This window comes from Pleurodeles waltl, chromosome 12 (assembly GCF_031143425.1).
Source record: "Pleurodeles waltl isolate 20211129_DDA chromosome 12, aPleWal1.hap1.20221129, whole genome shotgun sequence".
NCBI lineage: Eukaryota > Metazoa > Chordata > Amphibia > Caudata > Salamandridae > Pleurodeles > Pleurodeles waltl.
Genome location: NC_090451.1, coordinates 143,152,417 through 143,166,739, shown reverse-complemented (window position 1 = coordinate 143,166,739; position 14,323 = coordinate 143,152,417). Strand labels below are relative to the sequence as shown.

The window sequence follows — 14,323 nt, the reverse complement described above, 5'->3', positions numbered from 1 at the left end:
TTAGCAGGGTCACCTGACTGGTGACGCCTGTGGTGAATGGGTGTGGTGTGAGTGTGGAAGCCAGCTCTCAGCAGAGTGGCTTGTGGAAACACTAGAATGTGTCTGTCTGGACACTACAACACACACACTCACAGGCACACACAGTAAGAACAGAATAGAAAGTGTAAGTTTCCTAGATGCACACATGCATGCACACACAAATATGTGCATCCATGAATACACAAGCAAACACACAGACACACAAAGTGAGAACAGAACAGAAAGTGTAAGTTTCCTAGACACACACACACTGCATAAGAGAGGCACAGGAAGTGCAAGTTTACTTCATACCCCTTGGACATATCCTTTAAGGGCAACAAAATGTAGACAACTGATGTTATTTGTTGTAACCAGTTAACTTTTAATTGATTGTTACAAAATGCATTTGCGGGACATGACTGAACAGTTAATGATTGTGACTCGCTATGCAAAACAATTAATGTGTTTACCAAGCTTGCTTAAGTGTTTCTGGAAATGTCGACCAAATGACATTAGTTACAATCATGGCTGACCATGTGATAGTCAGGAGACAGCCGAGGGTAGAATGCATCAGACTTGCATGGTTCAGGATTTTTTCTAAGAGACTTCAGATATCCTTTTCCATCACTAGCTGTTCTTTCCAAAGTTCATATTTTTTGATGCCCTCACAAAAGATATCTAATGTTTGGAACAACTGTTTCTCTATGTAGAGACAGCAGCACAATACACTTCCAGAAATCATCTTGGCACCCACCAGTAACTGGGCAAGGAAATGTATCTTTGCGCATCTCGGGTCGGTACCAAATAGATCAATGTCATATCGGTAACTGTTGTCTCCTAAGGGCACCTTGAACGGGTGGGAACCCAGGCTCAGGAAATTTGGCTCCTCTGAGCTATCAGCCATCCAGTTGCCAACTCTGGCTAGTAAATAGTCCAGGTTGGATGTCATCGTGAGGACCGGCAGCCAGCTTTGGATCAAGATCTTCGCTGGCAGAAGTTTTTCTATCACCATCTCATTAGTGTAAATCCTCCTTACATCCTTGAGCTCCAAAGTCACAGGCGATTGGAAATAGTGTCCCTCCTTCTCCAGTTTGGTGATGAAATTGTGGACTGTCTTCTCAATTTCCTCAACCTTGAAGATCAGTGAAAGGGTAGCCTGCAAACATGTAGGGAGACAATTACTACAACATTATGGAAACCATTGCTACAACATTAGGGAGACCATTGCTACAGCACTAGGGAGATCATTGCCACAGAATTTGTTTAGGGCATTCTTTCTGCTCACGTTTATGCCTTCTCCCTCATTCATTATTCCTCACCAATAATTTCTCAACTGTAACTCCTTCATCCTCATTTCCATACATCACTGCTCATGTCTTCCTCTTGATTCCTCAGCTGGCATTCTCATCCACCACCCGTTACTCAATATTCTTTCCTTACAGCTCATTCCTCATTCCAGATGTGTTATCCCTCATCCTTTTCTCCTCATATCTCATCCCTCATTTCTCCCTTTTTATCCCAAATGTATCCCTCAATCCCCATCCGTTATCTCTCAATACTTAGTCCTTATCACCCACTCTCACTCCTATTCCTCATCCCTCATGCATCACCCCACATCCCTCACTCTTGAGGCCTCATGCCTGACTCTTCGTCACTTACCAATCACTCATCATCCCTCAATATTCACCCTTCCTTGTCACATAAACAGTGATGAAAAAAATGGAAAAACAACGTTCTAAAATGTGCATTAGGCTGTCCATGTTAGTGCATCCTCACCCCTCCTTCATCATCTCTCACTCCTCACACCTCCCTGTCATTTCTCCTTACACAAAATCGACATGCATTGAGTGTTGGAAATCACCCATACAATCACAGAAGTGAAAGCTGTTCCTCGCCACTTGCAATGATTTGGTCACTTGCATTTAGATCACAGATGCTAATTTGTTTCAAGTTCTTTACAGTCGACGGAGGAGAGGGCTGGACTGCTTTGAGGCAGGAAATCAGGAATTGGGCCTTGGGTATTTCAGACCCAAACATACCTCTGTAACATCAATGACTACATTTCTTATTCCAATCTAGATATTCATTTATGTACATATGTTTAGTACCTCTCATCACACATATGCAGCGTTAATGTTGTCCTACAACGTTTAGAACGCATGTTCATCATAGCTCTTAAAGGATACTGTGAGGAAGGTTTACTGATTAATTTAACATATTCAGAGGAAGGATATAATTACTACTTAGAAGTAAAGAAAGTGGCAGAGTAACTGTTCAACACAAGGTGATGCGTTGTTAGTATTACTGCAATTTAAAACTAACTTAAAACTAATGTATTTCTTGTTTTTAAAAATATGTCCGTAAACTTTTTGGGCCTAAGAAACAAACAAACTTCTTATTCTAGTGTCTGTCCAAATGAGGGCATCAGAGTGTTTTACAACGAGAACTAGATTACACAACTCTTTTTGTATTTTCATATCTGATAGAGACTTCTAGTTGCAGATTCCTTATGTTTCTACCAGATATTTTGTTACCGAAGGTAAGTAACTTGTACTTCAGACACACGGGAATTAAATGATTTGTCCCAAATCGCAGGACACTGAGTCGAGGTCAGGACTCCAACATGGCTCCTTAATACCGAAGTCGGTAGGTCTGGTTGTTAGGCAAAATCTCCTTCCTGTTGAGCAGCGGGCATTAAATGTTGCTTTTGTGGAAACATTTTCTAACATTAGCACTTTCACCTATCCCTAGAGGAAGGACTATCGCAATGGCTGATCTCAGTCTCCACTGTTCAGGAGGCGCCAACGGTGTAAAGAAACTTGACGGGGCACCCTGCACAGTACAAGGAGCCCACCCCCTACCCCCCCTGTCTGGGCTCACTCAGGAGTTTTCAGGCCAGGATACTGTGCTGAGGGGGCACCCCAGATCTATCCCCTCTCTCCCCCTCCTCTCTCGGGCAGTGGCCTCTGTTACACCACTGGGTGGCGCTAGTCCCTGCAGTCACGGTGCTGCTGGCAGCGCCAGTCTCTGCAGTCCAGGCCTCTCCAAGCTCCTTTTCTCAGTTCTGTTGTTGTCCCGCGTGGTTCTGGCTACCTCCACACACTCCCTCACCTTGTGATGACAGCTGCGTGCCTTGCCACAGACTTACCTCGGGGTGAGCCAAAGACAGAGTTGGCACTCAACATTTTTGCTCATCAAAAGCGCAATGTACCAGCACTGCATGTAGCGTGGTCAGGAGCTGTGAAATTAAGTCGGAGTAATTTCCTGCCATCATGCCAAGTTGTCACCTTCTGGCGAGAAGTGAGGGATGACACGAGTTAAATGGTAGGGGAGGAGTGGGCATGAGAAGCGGAGCATGAGGGTCGGAGAATGAGTGATGAGGAATGAAGGATAAAGATGATAAATGAGGGATGAGGGATAAGGCATGAGGAATGAAGGGCGAGGAAATAGAGATGAGAATTGAGGGTTGAGATACGAGGATTGAGGAGTGAGGGATAATTACTATATGAGAACTAGGGAATATGGGATGACTGACAGATGAGGAGTAAGGGGTGAAAAATAAGATTTGTGGATAAGAAAGGTGGATATGGAATGATGGGCAGGGAATAGGAGTGAGAGAAGAGACATAGGATGTTCTTTAAGTGGAAACTGTTTATTGCGTTTTTTTGTTAGATCTGCAGCATTTCATCTAATCTCATTACACCATTTTAACTATCCCTGAATAACTAAAACTCAAATTACAGTCATCTTATATCTCTCAGCATCTTATGTTTTTCATTTAACTCATTCCTCATGTTCTCACCATCTTCTGCAATGTTCCTCTCTTCTCCTTCCATCTTTGTGTAGAAAAAGAGATTGAGCCTGATTTCGAGTTGGGTGGTAATTACGAATTCTCTATTTCTAGAGCAACTGCTACATCATAGAAAAGTCCACTGATGGCATTTCCTTCACTATAATCATAGTATGTGAAGGGAAATCTGAGGATGTTCTTATACTGCCCAATGCTAAATCAAGCAGTACCTTTTGCTTTTCATCTTTGACATCAATCTTTAATATGTATTTCTTCCTTTGCCCGGCTTTCACACTAACCTAGAAGGAACACTCTGAACACCTTTTTGTCAAGCTAAGTGGAGGTGCTGACTAGCGGCGGCCTCCACCTAATGCAAGGGGAAGGCACAGACTAGGTAAAACAAATTAAAAAGAAAAACTTACCTTGCCTCTCTCCCTGCGTCCTCCTGCCGGCTCGTGCCCCTCTTCCTCTGGTGTCCCAGCATTCACTGCTGGGAAACCAGCACCGGTTCCCCAGCAATCCTGGTGCTGCTTTCATGCAAAACATGCATGAAAGCAGCACCAGGACTGGTCTGAGCGTCAGTGACTGCTGCACAGACACAGCCCTGGGGTCTGTGCAGTTTCTCCAGCCCGGCTGTACACACAGCCGGGCTGGAGAAACCTAAGTGCGCATGTGTGTTTGGATGGTCTCAGACAGACGGGCAAACACACATGCACACTTAGGTGCATTCTCCTCCTCCTACCTTCCGTGGCCCAGCCCTGCCCCTCCCTGCACTGCTGGCTGTGCCAGAGGCAGACAAATGAAACAATCAATCATTTTATTTGTCTGCTGCTGACACAGCCAGTGGGGCGACGCTCCTTCACCACAGTGAAGGAGCCATGCCTGGTGCCGACCACTGTTGTATCCTCTCACTTAATAAGTATTTTTACATCCTCTCTATCTCAAACCCTTTTGCACAGGATTCATGTGATTGATTTGGCTGGTGAACTTGTACATATACAATCATCACTAAGATATTTTTTGGGGCTAAAGAGACAGTGAACAAGCTCAGACTTTCATGTGAATGTAGTGTTACATTTTTTACAGTTTGAGGGAGGGTGGAGGATGCAGGAGCTAGGGCATCTGCTTCCTTAAGGTGATGTAAGACATGAGGCTTAGGGAGCCACTTTGTGGCCATACAAGACTACTTCAAAAGGTTGTAAAATGACATCTATTTCACTTAATGGGAAGCCCTCTAGAAGGAAAAATGGTGTGTTCCCTGAAGTGCCAAAAATTCTCAATCTTTTTTGCAACAAATAGACCGTCAGACAGTTGGTATGTCAACATGTAGATATAGCCACCAGCGTTTCTAAAGTGAACCTGTATTAAAGCCTCCTTCCCCGAGTCTTCAGTTGTCCCTCTTCGCAGAAGGCTTATCAACATAACCTCTCACCTTAGAATGTAGCAGTCTGTATTGTGAAAGCATTGAAGAAGGAGGGTCCTCTACCCTTGTCAATCTAATACACTTAACAGCAGGGAATTCATTCTTTAAATAGTCCTTGACAAAGTTCTGTATCAGCCCAGCAATGCCTCGACCCCTCTCCCAGGGTGCCACTCTCAAACCTTCTGGGACAGCAGTGCTTCCATCATCCACCAGGCAGACTGACTCCAGAGCGACCTTCGAAAAGAGACCATCAGAGGGTCAGCAAAGGAAAAATGGATACCATCAGAGGGTCAGCAAAATACAGTGGAACCATCAACGGGTCAGCGAAGGAACAATGAAGACCATCAGAGGGTCAGCACAGAGCAATGGAAACCATCAGACAGTCAGCAAAGAAACGATGGAAACCAACAGAAAGGTTAGTGAAGGAAAAATAGAGACCATTAGAGGGTCAGCAAAGCAACAATGGAGACCATCAGACGGTCAGCAAAACACAATGGAAACAACAGAGAGTCAGTGAAAGAACAATAGTGACCATCAGATGTCAGCAAAAGACAATGAAACATCAGAAGGTCAGAGAAGGAACAATGGAGACCATCAGATGGTCACTAAAGAACAATGGAAACATCAGATGGCCAACAAAGGAACAATGGAGACCATCAGATTGTCAGCAAAGGAAAAATGGAGACCATCAGGCAGGAACAGCAGGGAGAACAAATACCATAATACAGTCACAGTTGGGAGAAGAGAGTCCTAATGCAGTCAGAGCAAGAGGAGAATGGACAATCACATGGTGAGAACAGAGAAAATAGACACCATAATAGAAAAACAACGGGGAGAACAACTACCATATTATGGCCACAGTAGGGAGGCCATTATTCAGAGTTAGAAGAGAAGCAGCCACCATAAAACTGAAACCTGGATAAAAACCTGTACTAGGCATTCACATACAGAGGAGAAAAGAAAATACAGAGAGGTACAGATGGTAAGAGAAAAGATAATTAAGGCCTTCCACACAGGGATATAAGTGTCACTCAAGCAGAGGAGAGAAAACAGTCAATGTTGCGACCCTCATGCTGTCATGCATTGGGAACAGAGAGTATCATACATTGAAGGCACAGAGATCACAGACCATCATAAAGCTACAGTGTGCACAATAGAAACCAGAGCAGAAACAACAGAGGACATCAAAAAGTCTCAAAAAGGAGAACAAAAACAGCATGTGGTTAGAGCATGAAGGCTGCAAACATTATGCAATCAAGCAGAAAGAAGAGAAACTATTGATATACAGAAAGTAAAGAGGATCACAGGAGTAAGGACAGAGACATTCAAGCAGAAAGAAGAGAGACTATTAATATCAGGAAAATAGAGAGGATTAAGGACGGAGACAACACGTCATAGTTAGTCACAGTAGAGAGAATGTAGGCAACCCTTTTATTTAAATGTGGAAAATAAAAATTATTAGAGGAGTCAAAGCAGAAAGAACAAAGGTTTTCCAAAAGACATCATATAGTCAGAACAGAGAGGGTCGAGACTATCTGTCAGTGGAATCTTGGAGACGAAATATCATCATAAAATCAGATTCAGGAGGACTGGACTATCATGCATAGACCAGAGACGGCTGATGGCAACCTATAGTCAATGAAATAATAGACCCATCAAGTAGTGAGAACAAGAAGAGCAAAAACTGTCAAACAATTACATCAGTGTACCAGCATTAATACTGTCATGAAAGGGAGAACTAAAGCCATCAGACAGTCACGTCAGAGACAACAAAGACTATAACATGGACACAGCAGGGAGAACAAAGACATCATGCCATCAGAAGAAGGGGAACAGAGGATTCTGCAGCCCCATGCAACCCCAGCTGATAAAGTAAGAGGCAATGATAGAGACAGAGCTTAATGAACAGGAGATGCCACAAATCATACAGGGACACTCAAAGCTTTTTACAGTCACGGTATGAAGAACTGGATCCATCACTCAGGCCATGCAGGTAGAACACAGTCATCAAACTGCAACCACAGGGGGGAAAGAAGGCAACATACAACCACAGTATGTGCACCACAGGCCTTCACACAGCTGCAGCAAGGGGAAAAGAGGTCATCATACAGTCAACAACACACAGGGACTAGAAGGTATCACAAAGCCATTGTACTGAGAGCAGATAGCACCATACCTTCTCGGGGGGGGGGTTGTGGCAAGGATGCAGCCAGAGCAGAGGGAACATAGGTCATCACAGACCTTCATATAACCACAGTAGCTGGGACAGACATCATCAGACAGTCTCAGAGCAGAAGTAGCCTAAGGGTCTGATTTACAACTCAGTAGAAGGGTTACTCCGTCACAACGGTGACGGATATCCCATCCACCAAAATATAAATCTCATTATGTCCTATGGGATTTAGATGTCAGCGGAAGGGATATCTGCCACGGTGATGGAGTAACCCATCTGCAAGTTCTAAATCAGGCCCTAAGTCATCATACAGATACAGGAGGAAGATCTGAGGTCATCATGCCACAGTGCAGAGGGAACAGATGTCATATAGCCACCGCAGGAAGAACTAAGGCCATCACAGAGCCAAAGTAGGTGGAACAGAGGCCCTCATACAGCCACAACAGGGAAAACAGGCCAACATCCAGGCACCCTGGTGGGGAACAGAATTGATTATACAAAACAAAGGCCACAATGCAGCCACCACATGGGAATGAAGGTCACATACAGTCACAGGGAGGGCACCGATTGGTAAGGAAGGTCATGAGAGGGAAGAGAGGTCATAATATAGCTACAGCAAAGCCAACAGGGGTCAGTGTGAAGTCAGAGCAGGGTAACATAGGCCAGAATGTAGTCACAGCAGGGTAACACAGGCCAGCATGTGGTCACAGCAGGGAAACAGAGGCCAGTGTGTAGTCACAGCAGGGAAACAGAGGCCAGCATGTAGTCACAGCAGGGAAATGGAGGGCAGAGTGTAGTCACAGCAGGGAAACATAGGCCAGCGTGTTGCCACAGCAGGGAAGCAGAGGCCCGCGTGTACTTACAGCAGAGGCAACAGAGGCCAGTGTGTAGTCACAGTAGGGAAACAGAGGGCAGCATATAGTCACAGCAGAGAAGAAGAAGGCCGTGTGTAGTCACAGCAGTGAAACAACAGAGGCAAGCATGTAGTCACAATAGGGAAACAGATGTCAGCATGCAGTCATAGCAGAGAATCAGAGGTCGGCATGTAGTCACAGTAGGGAAACAGAGGCCAGCTGTGGTCACAGCAGGGAAACAGAGGGAAGTGTGTATTCACAGCAGGATAACAGAGGCCAGAGTGTAGTCACAGCTGGGAAACAGAGGTCGGCGTGTAGTCACAGAAGTGAAACAGAGGGCGGTGTGTAGCCATGGTAGGGTACCAGAGACTGGTGTGTAGGCAAAGCAGTGAAACAGAGGACAGCGTGTAGTCACACAGGGAAACAGAGGGCAGCGTGTTGTCACAGCAGTGAAACAAAGGGTGGTGTGTAATCACAGCAGGGAAACAGAAGCCGGTGTGTAGTCACTGCAGGGAAACAGAAGGAGACGTGTAGTTGCAGCATAGAAACAGAGGCCAGCTTGCAGTCAGAGCAGGAAAACAAAGGCCAGCATGTAATCACAGCAGTGCAACAACAGAGGCCAACATGTAGTCACAAAAGGGAAACAGAAGCCAGCATGCAGTCACAGCAGGAAAACACAGGCCACCATGTAGTCACAGCAGGGAAACAGAGGCCTTGTGTAATCACAGCAGGGAAACACAGGCCACGTGTAATCACAGCAGGGAAGCAGAGGCCACGTGTAATCACAGCAGGGAAGCAGAGGCCACCCAGTAGTCACAGCAAGGAAACAGAGAGTAGCATTCAATCACAGACGGCAGGGACAATGCAAATGCTCGTAAAGTAAGTTTACACATTTTTAGTCGTTTATGGAACACAAAGACAGTGTTTCTTTTATTCTTTGAATGCGGAGATTCAGCAACAAAAGGAAGAATGCATTGATTAAACATCTAATAAAACAAACAGTTTTTGAAACAGTCAGATTTGTATTAATAAAGAACAGCTAAAAGCTGTGATTGTTTTGTAATATCGAAACTATGAGCACACAAATGCCATTTAAACAGGAAAGAACATCAGCCTTTTCAGGTTAGGATAAACATACAGAATGCATGGGTGGGTGACTTTCAGGCTGGACTAACCGAGCCGTGTCTCAATCATGTTCTGTGATGTTTTGGTGATAAGAAAACAAGTGGCGATGGCCATTATAAGACCCAACCGCATGGTTCACTCACCACTTGTCCTTTGCGTTTTGCCACAAAGGTGCGGCGCTTGGTGTCCTGCAGCCAGCTGTGGTATTTTACTTGTATGTAGTCTGCGCCCTTATATACGTCTCCGGAGATGGCCATGACTCCCTCATAGTCTTCTTCGGTTGCAAGGCAGAAGTCGAGGTGATGGTTCGTTTGTGGTGCCCTGTGATCAGCCATGGATGCTGCAGAAGCCCCAACGAGTCTGAATGAAAGCCTTCTTTGTCCAGTTCAAGGCTTGTTCCCAGAAGAGGGGTTACATGCACTGGCCGCTCACACTTCTAAGGATCACAGACTCTATATGGCTAACATACTCCACAGCTCCCTCCCAACTGAAGACTCAGGCTCTCTTTCCGGAGTAAGGATTGCACACTCCTCACTTATGGTAACATTCGCACACTTGTCTCTAGTACGGCCCTTCACACACTCCTCTTCCTTCCTTGCACGCGCTCACACTTCCTTTCATTGAGAGAACTGAGGTTTTAGTTCTTGCTTCTGGTACAACCTTTGATCCTAAGAACAAGTGATCAAAGTCCTGGAGTCATAAAAAATGCTTAAGTGTCAACTCGCCTGTTAGTTGTTCGTTTTCAGCAACCTTATAACTAAAAAAAGAGAAAACACACACATTTACAACATAAAATCAAACATATAAAAATCAAACTACAACACCAGTTGCGAAACATAAATAAATGCATTTTCAATCAGGGCTCACTTCTGTGTTTGGGAATTAGAAATCATCAGTCTAACAAATCTTCTATGCATGTCTTTGGGATATTACCCTGTAAAGAAATATGAATTATATGTCGTCCCATAGCTTCACATTGTCGTACAAAAGTACAAAATGTGCAGAAATGTTTCGACACCCAGACCATAGGTACTGCCCCGTCTGTACACTACACCATTCACCAAACGTGTCTGGGGCACAAAGTGGCCAAACCTGAAGGGCAAATATTTTTTCAGCAGTATTTGACATTTCAGCACATCATACGACAAATCTATATGCCATGCAGTAATAATTTCAGTAGATCCTATTGGGGATTTTAGACGTGAAAATAAAGAGCTCAACATCTGTTGATTTCTGATGGGCTGTTTTGTTTCTTGTCAATATTTCAATATTGCAAAACTGAACTGAAGAATCATCACCCATTCAGGTAAAAGCCCAAATAGGCTAGCCTCATTTAGGCAATATCTTGACTACATATTCCAAATGTAATCCTAGGGAGCTCCCTCCATGTCTGATAAGGGAGCATATTTGGGACAAAAGGATAGCAATAAAATTCCCAACTAAGGGCCTGATTTGGGTCTCAGTGGAGGGGTTACTTTGTCAAAACGGTGACAGATATCCCCTCTACCAAAATCTAAATTCCATAGGAAAAATGGGATTTAGATTTCGGCAGACGGGATATCTGTCACCATTGTGATGGAGTAACTTCCTCCGCCGAGATCTAAATCAGGCCCTAAGTGAGACCTCCAAGCCACAGTTCGAACCATATTTAATCAAAGAAGGAGATTTACAGATGCCCACTAATGCATGCTAAGTGAAACTCTCCAACTTATCATAGGAAATTAATAGCTCCCTAAGTATATAGCTCCCTAAGTAAAGAATGACATCTCTTTACAGTCATTGGCTTGAATTAAGGGGCAAGGGAATACAGAAAACGCAGACTGCGCATTACCATGTTCGAAGGCCACTGCACAAGTTTTTCTGGAACAAAGATTTTACGGTAAATTGGAGGCCCAACCAAGGTGGTGGTCAGCGTATGTAGCCAAATATTCCAAGGTAAATAATGGTTGACACAAACATACAATGCAATGGTGTGGCACCTCAAGCTAATGAATTACTTGCCAGAAGTTCCAGCACCATGTGAGCAGAGACATCCCCTGATGGGAAAGAGTTTGAGTAGGTGACAGAAGGTCATAGTCAACAATCACTTTATGTGTAACTTACAAATCTTAGAGAACATTTTGACCGGAGGACAGAGCATAGTTAGACAAACTCTACGGATTGAAGAAGTTATTCTTAACAACTGGAATTAAGAGTGCATCTTTCTAGCTTTAGGTGCATGTACAGCAAATTGAATTAAAGAGAAAGGAGAGCCCTGTAAGCTAGTGAACGGGAGTCAGTAATTAAGTACACCATGCAGTGGTTTATGATCAGTTGACGATTTAAGGGCTTATTTAGAGTTTGGCACATGAGTGGCATCCATAGAAAGAGTGAGATGGCCTGTTTGCTAAACATGTCTCCCAAGTTCTTTTGCGGCACCGGATTACCTGAGCAGTTCCTCCCCTTGCTCCACCAGTGAAAACCGATGTCTGTCAACTGGACACAGTGATGTTCGATGACAGACACACATTTTCTCTGCCCAAGCATGGTGGACACAGGCAGCAAAAATGTGAAAAGGCCCATATGTGTAAAGTGAAAACTCCTTTCATGTCAGAAACATTTATTTTTTCAATTGAGGAAACAGACTACATCTTTGGGAGTTGGTTTTCCAGTGCGAAAAATATGCCAAGCAGCTGCTTTACAGATGGTGCCCACTTGACAAGTCTTCAGTGCTATAAAGGGAACTAGCGCAGTGGAGAGGTTGCTCATGACCGATTCACCCATATCAGCTACGACGCTCTCAATCTGAAGGATATTAGAATCAATAGATAAGTTGTTAACCAAAGAGACAACTGATTTATATGTTGGTGGTAATCATACTCTGTCACAATGGAGTATGCTTGCCACCAACATAATGATTTGCCTGTCCAAATTTAGAAGCGGAATTGACAATAGGCTTAATCAAGGAGGAGACTGCTTCTCCATGATTAAACCCTTCATATGGCACTACAAAGTAAAGGCCTTCAGAGTTAGACCCCTAATTCTGCCCAGCTAATTTGGATGGGTGGAATTTAAGGTCAGTTTTTACTGCCTGCCACCACCAGGAAACATTATAACTGCTGTATTACAAGCTATTACTAATTCATATTTTCCCAAGGCACTAAATGAATCAATATCCTCCAGAGCAGAGAGGACAGATAAGAAATAACTGGGTATGTTGAATTAACAGTCTCACAATATATTACCCCCTGTTGATTTAACCATGGAGAAAACCCGTAAATATGAAAACCTTGTTCATGTTTTGATGTAAATTCCTCTTCAAACATCACTGCCAGAACCATCTATTGATGATGATTCAGATTCAATGCTATCTGGGGAAATTATATGACTATGAAAGATATTGTAAAAGCCACACCCAGTCACCTCTTCAGCAAAAATAAGTAGGAGGAAGATATTTATCCTAATAAGCATTTCCAAAAGCACAGAATGGACCAAATATTAATAATACATCAGTAGAAATAACACACAGTAAAAAGATAAGATTGAGAAAAATCAAAAACAAGGTGAATAACTTAAATGTAGCTCACAATACTCAGATTTGCTTCTGTTGACTGTGAACATATCTCTATGGGAGAGGCTATACACAGTAACCAATGACCAATTCTGACCTCGCTAAATCCTGATGTTGAAGAATATGTATTGCAGTGCTGTTTTAAAATACCATACTTGCACTCAAAGTACAGGAGAAGTACCCATACTAGAAGAATTCACAACAGTAATGACAAATGCAGTAGGGTCCATCACGGCAAACATACGTACCACAGAGTCTGCCCACATATTATCATAAAGACTTGACAAAATTGTTCTTTGTAGATTTAGTTCCAACTATTTGTGGACCCCTACCAGTAAATCGTGTCTATACATTGAGGCCCATATTTATACTTTTTTAGCGCCACATTTGCGTCATTTTTTTACGCAAAATCAGCGCAAACTTACAAAATACCATTGTATTTTCTAAGTTTGCGCCGATTTTGCGTCAAAAAATGACGCAAATGCGGCACTATAAAAGTATAGATATGGACCTGAGTGTCCTACACTTGATCATACCATTGAGATGAATCTATTCCAATGAACTGGACTGTCAATCTAGCTTGTCTATCTAGGCTTGTGCATGTATATACTTATATTTCACTGGGATAATATGTATATGGTTGTCTAAATATATTCATGTTTAAGTGTATATGCCTTTCTCTAGATATAAACGGTAGGAAATCATTCATTCATATATTTTTAGATCTGTTTCTGACCAAAAAACTGGCATCACACACTCATATTTTTATACGCATATGTCAATATGTTCGCCTTTTGTTTTAATTTTTTATATTTACTGAAAAAAAACAAAGGTTAAAGTACCATTATAGTTAGGTGAACTTATCAGTGACAACATTAATGTTCTGAAGTAAAAACAAAACACACAGAAATTCAGCAGTTATAGTTAGCAGCACTAACTATAACTTGTGCTTCTGCCAAGTACCGCTTATAACCTCACGTATTACATCATTCATGACATGGTCTATGAAATCAGATATTACATTACTGATTACATCATTCAATGAGTTTGTTAATTTGTATGATAGTTTACATAGTGGTGGGCAACAACCATATTACTTTTCTACCTAATTTTGTACATCTTGGGTCCAGCTAATGAATGTTAGTGTTACAAAATGCATGTGTGCCTAATGCACTAAAGCTGTGAGGAGGTAGTGAACATGTTATAAATCTTTGTTCTAGAGTAACTTTGTATACAGGTGACAGTTGACTTGTGTTTATTATGTTGCACACAAGCTTTTTGATTCTGCAGAAAACGTTTTCAACAGAAGAAAGATTCTATGTAGTAGATCGTAACTTTTTTAAGCAGTCTTGAGTTATTAGGGAGAATCGTGTCAGCATGACAACTTCTA

At 42.9% G+C, this 14,323-nt stretch overlaps 1 protein-coding gene across 1 annotated transcript; it reads right to left on the bottom strand.

Annotated features, from left to right (window-relative positions):
- Positions 1–392: 392 nt before the first annotated feature.
- LOC138267741 (histidine N-acetyltransferase-like) lies at positions 393–9,992 on the bottom strand. Its single transcript, XM_069216921.1, has 3 exons — positions 9,527–9,992; positions 5,241–5,465; positions 393–1,174 (listed from the first exon to the last, which is right to left on the bottom strand). The coding sequence occupies exons 1-3, from the start codon at positions 9,716–9,718 to the stop codon at positions 626–628; spliced, it is 966 nt and encodes a 321-aa protein (XP_069073022.1). The 5' UTR covers positions 9,719–9,992; the 3' UTR covers positions 393–625.
- Between the last annotated feature and the right edge of the window lie 4,331 nt (positions 9,993–14,323).

Excerpts from the sequence above, each read along its gene's own strand:
- LOC138267741 (XM_069216921.1), bottom strand. The coding sequence starts at position 9,718 with ATGGCTGATCACAGGGCACCACAAACGAACCATCACCTCGACTTCTGC. Across the intron at positions 5,466-9,526 it reads CAAAACGCAAAGGACAAGTG|GTCGCTCTGGAGTCAGTCTG; the intron begins GTGAGTGAACCA and ends CTCTTTTCGAAG. Across the intron at positions 1,175-5,240 it reads ACAGACTGCTACATTCTAAG|GCTACCCTTTCACTGATCTT; the intron begins GTGAGAGGTTAT and ends ACATGTTTGCAG.